General features: G+C 50.7%; 1 protein-coding gene across 1 annotated transcript in view; it reads left to right on the forward strand.

Moving 5' to 3' along the window:
- Window positions 1-1,748, forward strand: part of IFNAR1 (interferon alpha and beta receptor subunit 1) — a 16,710-nt gene continuing 14,962 nt past the window's right edge. Inside the window, exon 1 of the mRNA XM_042810702.1 lies at window positions 1-115. Coding sequence (XP_042666636.1) covers window positions 10-115 — 106 coding nt within the window. The 5' untranslated portion in view covers window positions 1-9. The remainder of the gene's footprint in view (window positions 116-1,748) is intronic.

Here is a 1,748-nt window from a genome sequence, read left to right on the forward strand (position 1 = left end):
GTTTCCGGTATGGGTGAGTGCTGCCACGGGCTGATGGCTGGGATGGCATGTGCCGTGGGGCCGTTAGCAACTGTGCTGCTCTGTCTCCTGGTCGTGATGTCCCCGCGCTGTGCAGGTGAGCATGGCGCGGCAGCGGCGGCGGCGGTGGCGGTGGGGGGGGGGCAGCTGGAGCCGTGCCTGGGGCGAGGTGGGGGCGGCGCGGCCGTGGAGCCCCTCGCTCCGAGATTGTCCGGTTGCCGTCGCCGGGCTTTGGGGCGCTTAGGGGAAGGGGACGGGGGGTGGTGGTGATGATGTTGTGTGCCTGCTTCGTGTCTGCGTGCTGCGAGTCGGTGTGTGGGATCCCGTTAACTTGCTGCGAAGGCGCCTCGGAGCCTGAAGTGCAAGTAGGGAACCGAGGGAAACAACGCTGCTGGATTTCAGGACATGATCTCACGGGCAGTAACATGACGGAAGACCGGATACTGCTTTCTGGGGTCTGCACTGTGCCTTTGGGGCAGGGCCGGGGTGGAAAAGCAGCTCCGCGACTTCTCTTTCCCTTTCCAGCCCTTTGGTTTGTGAATTCATTCCAAGTTACAACCCGGGCTGTCAGCGCTCTGCTACCTGCAGCTATTTCAGTTAACCCACACAGAGTGCACAAAGTAATTGGCATGCCATGTGCTGCCTCTGTGTATAGAAGTGGCTGCTGGGCTGCAGTGACCTGGCACATGCTGCTCAGTTCTGCCCAGCGGTTCCTCAGTCTGAAAGCCCTGGTGATAACCCCGCTGCCTTAGAGCACCGTTCTGCCCGCAGAGTCAGCAGCAGTCGGGCTGCCTCTGCTGTGTTTGGTTGTGTCTTTCTTTCTGTCTTCCATACCCACACGTAACAGGCCTGGTGCTGAAAGGCTGAGACAGAGTTTCCGTGGTAGATTCTAACCCACACATGATAAGTGGCAGGCTGTTGCTGAGCTCCTTACAGCTGCTAGCAGGCAGCGCTGCAGCAGTCATGGAGTAAGACATGTAATTGTGTACTTTCACACTGTGCTTGCCCTTATAATTCAGATAGGAGAGCAAAAGTAATCATTTTTGTTAGAATGTTTCCCTTTCGAGATGAATGGTGTATCATCTCAACTTTTAGTTTGACAATTGGTTTAAAAACAGTATTTAAAGATTCAGAAGAAGTTTATAAGACAGCTGCTTTTCCTAGGGCTGCAAAACCGAAATTAGTTGATGTGGTGAATCCTTCCATGGACTTATCAGTAAGTAACAGCAGTGCACTGTGAGTCTTGCCATCTTCAGCAAACTCTGTCTTTTCATATGTGTTACCACAAGCTAGAAGGTATTATTTGTTGTATTCACATGGGCGATTCATAGCAAATACCAGGGAACTGAAATATGTGGAAAGTTGATGAGTAGGTTTTCAGAGGCTAAAAGAGGTCTGTAAGAAAGAAAGGGATAGACTCTTTAGCAGAGTCTGCTGAGAGAGGACAAGAGGAAATGATTTCAAACTAAAAGAAGGGAGATTTAGATTGGAAGAAGTTTTTACCATAAGATTGGTGAGGCAGTGGAAAAGAAGCAATCAAACCTGAAGCTCATGGTAATCTGTCTTTGGGCTGTTACTAAACCTGTTCCTTCTGAATTCACTATCCAACCATCAGAAAGGCTTGTGTTGGAGTTCAGAGTGATTTGCTTCTCTTCTGGATTTGGAGAGTTTATACCAGAATGGTTTCTGCCACTGGCTGTGAACTTGCTTGTTCAGATAGGCCTCAAAAT

Source organism: Centrocercus urophasianus, unplaced genomic scaffold, assembly GCF_019232065.1.
Source record: "Centrocercus urophasianus isolate 14NV4802_14NV808 unplaced genomic scaffold, USGS_Curo_1.0 seq_12, whole genome shotgun sequence".
In the NCBI taxonomy this organism is placed as follows: Eukaryota; Metazoa; Chordata; class Aves; order Galliformes; family Phasianidae; genus Centrocercus; species Centrocercus urophasianus.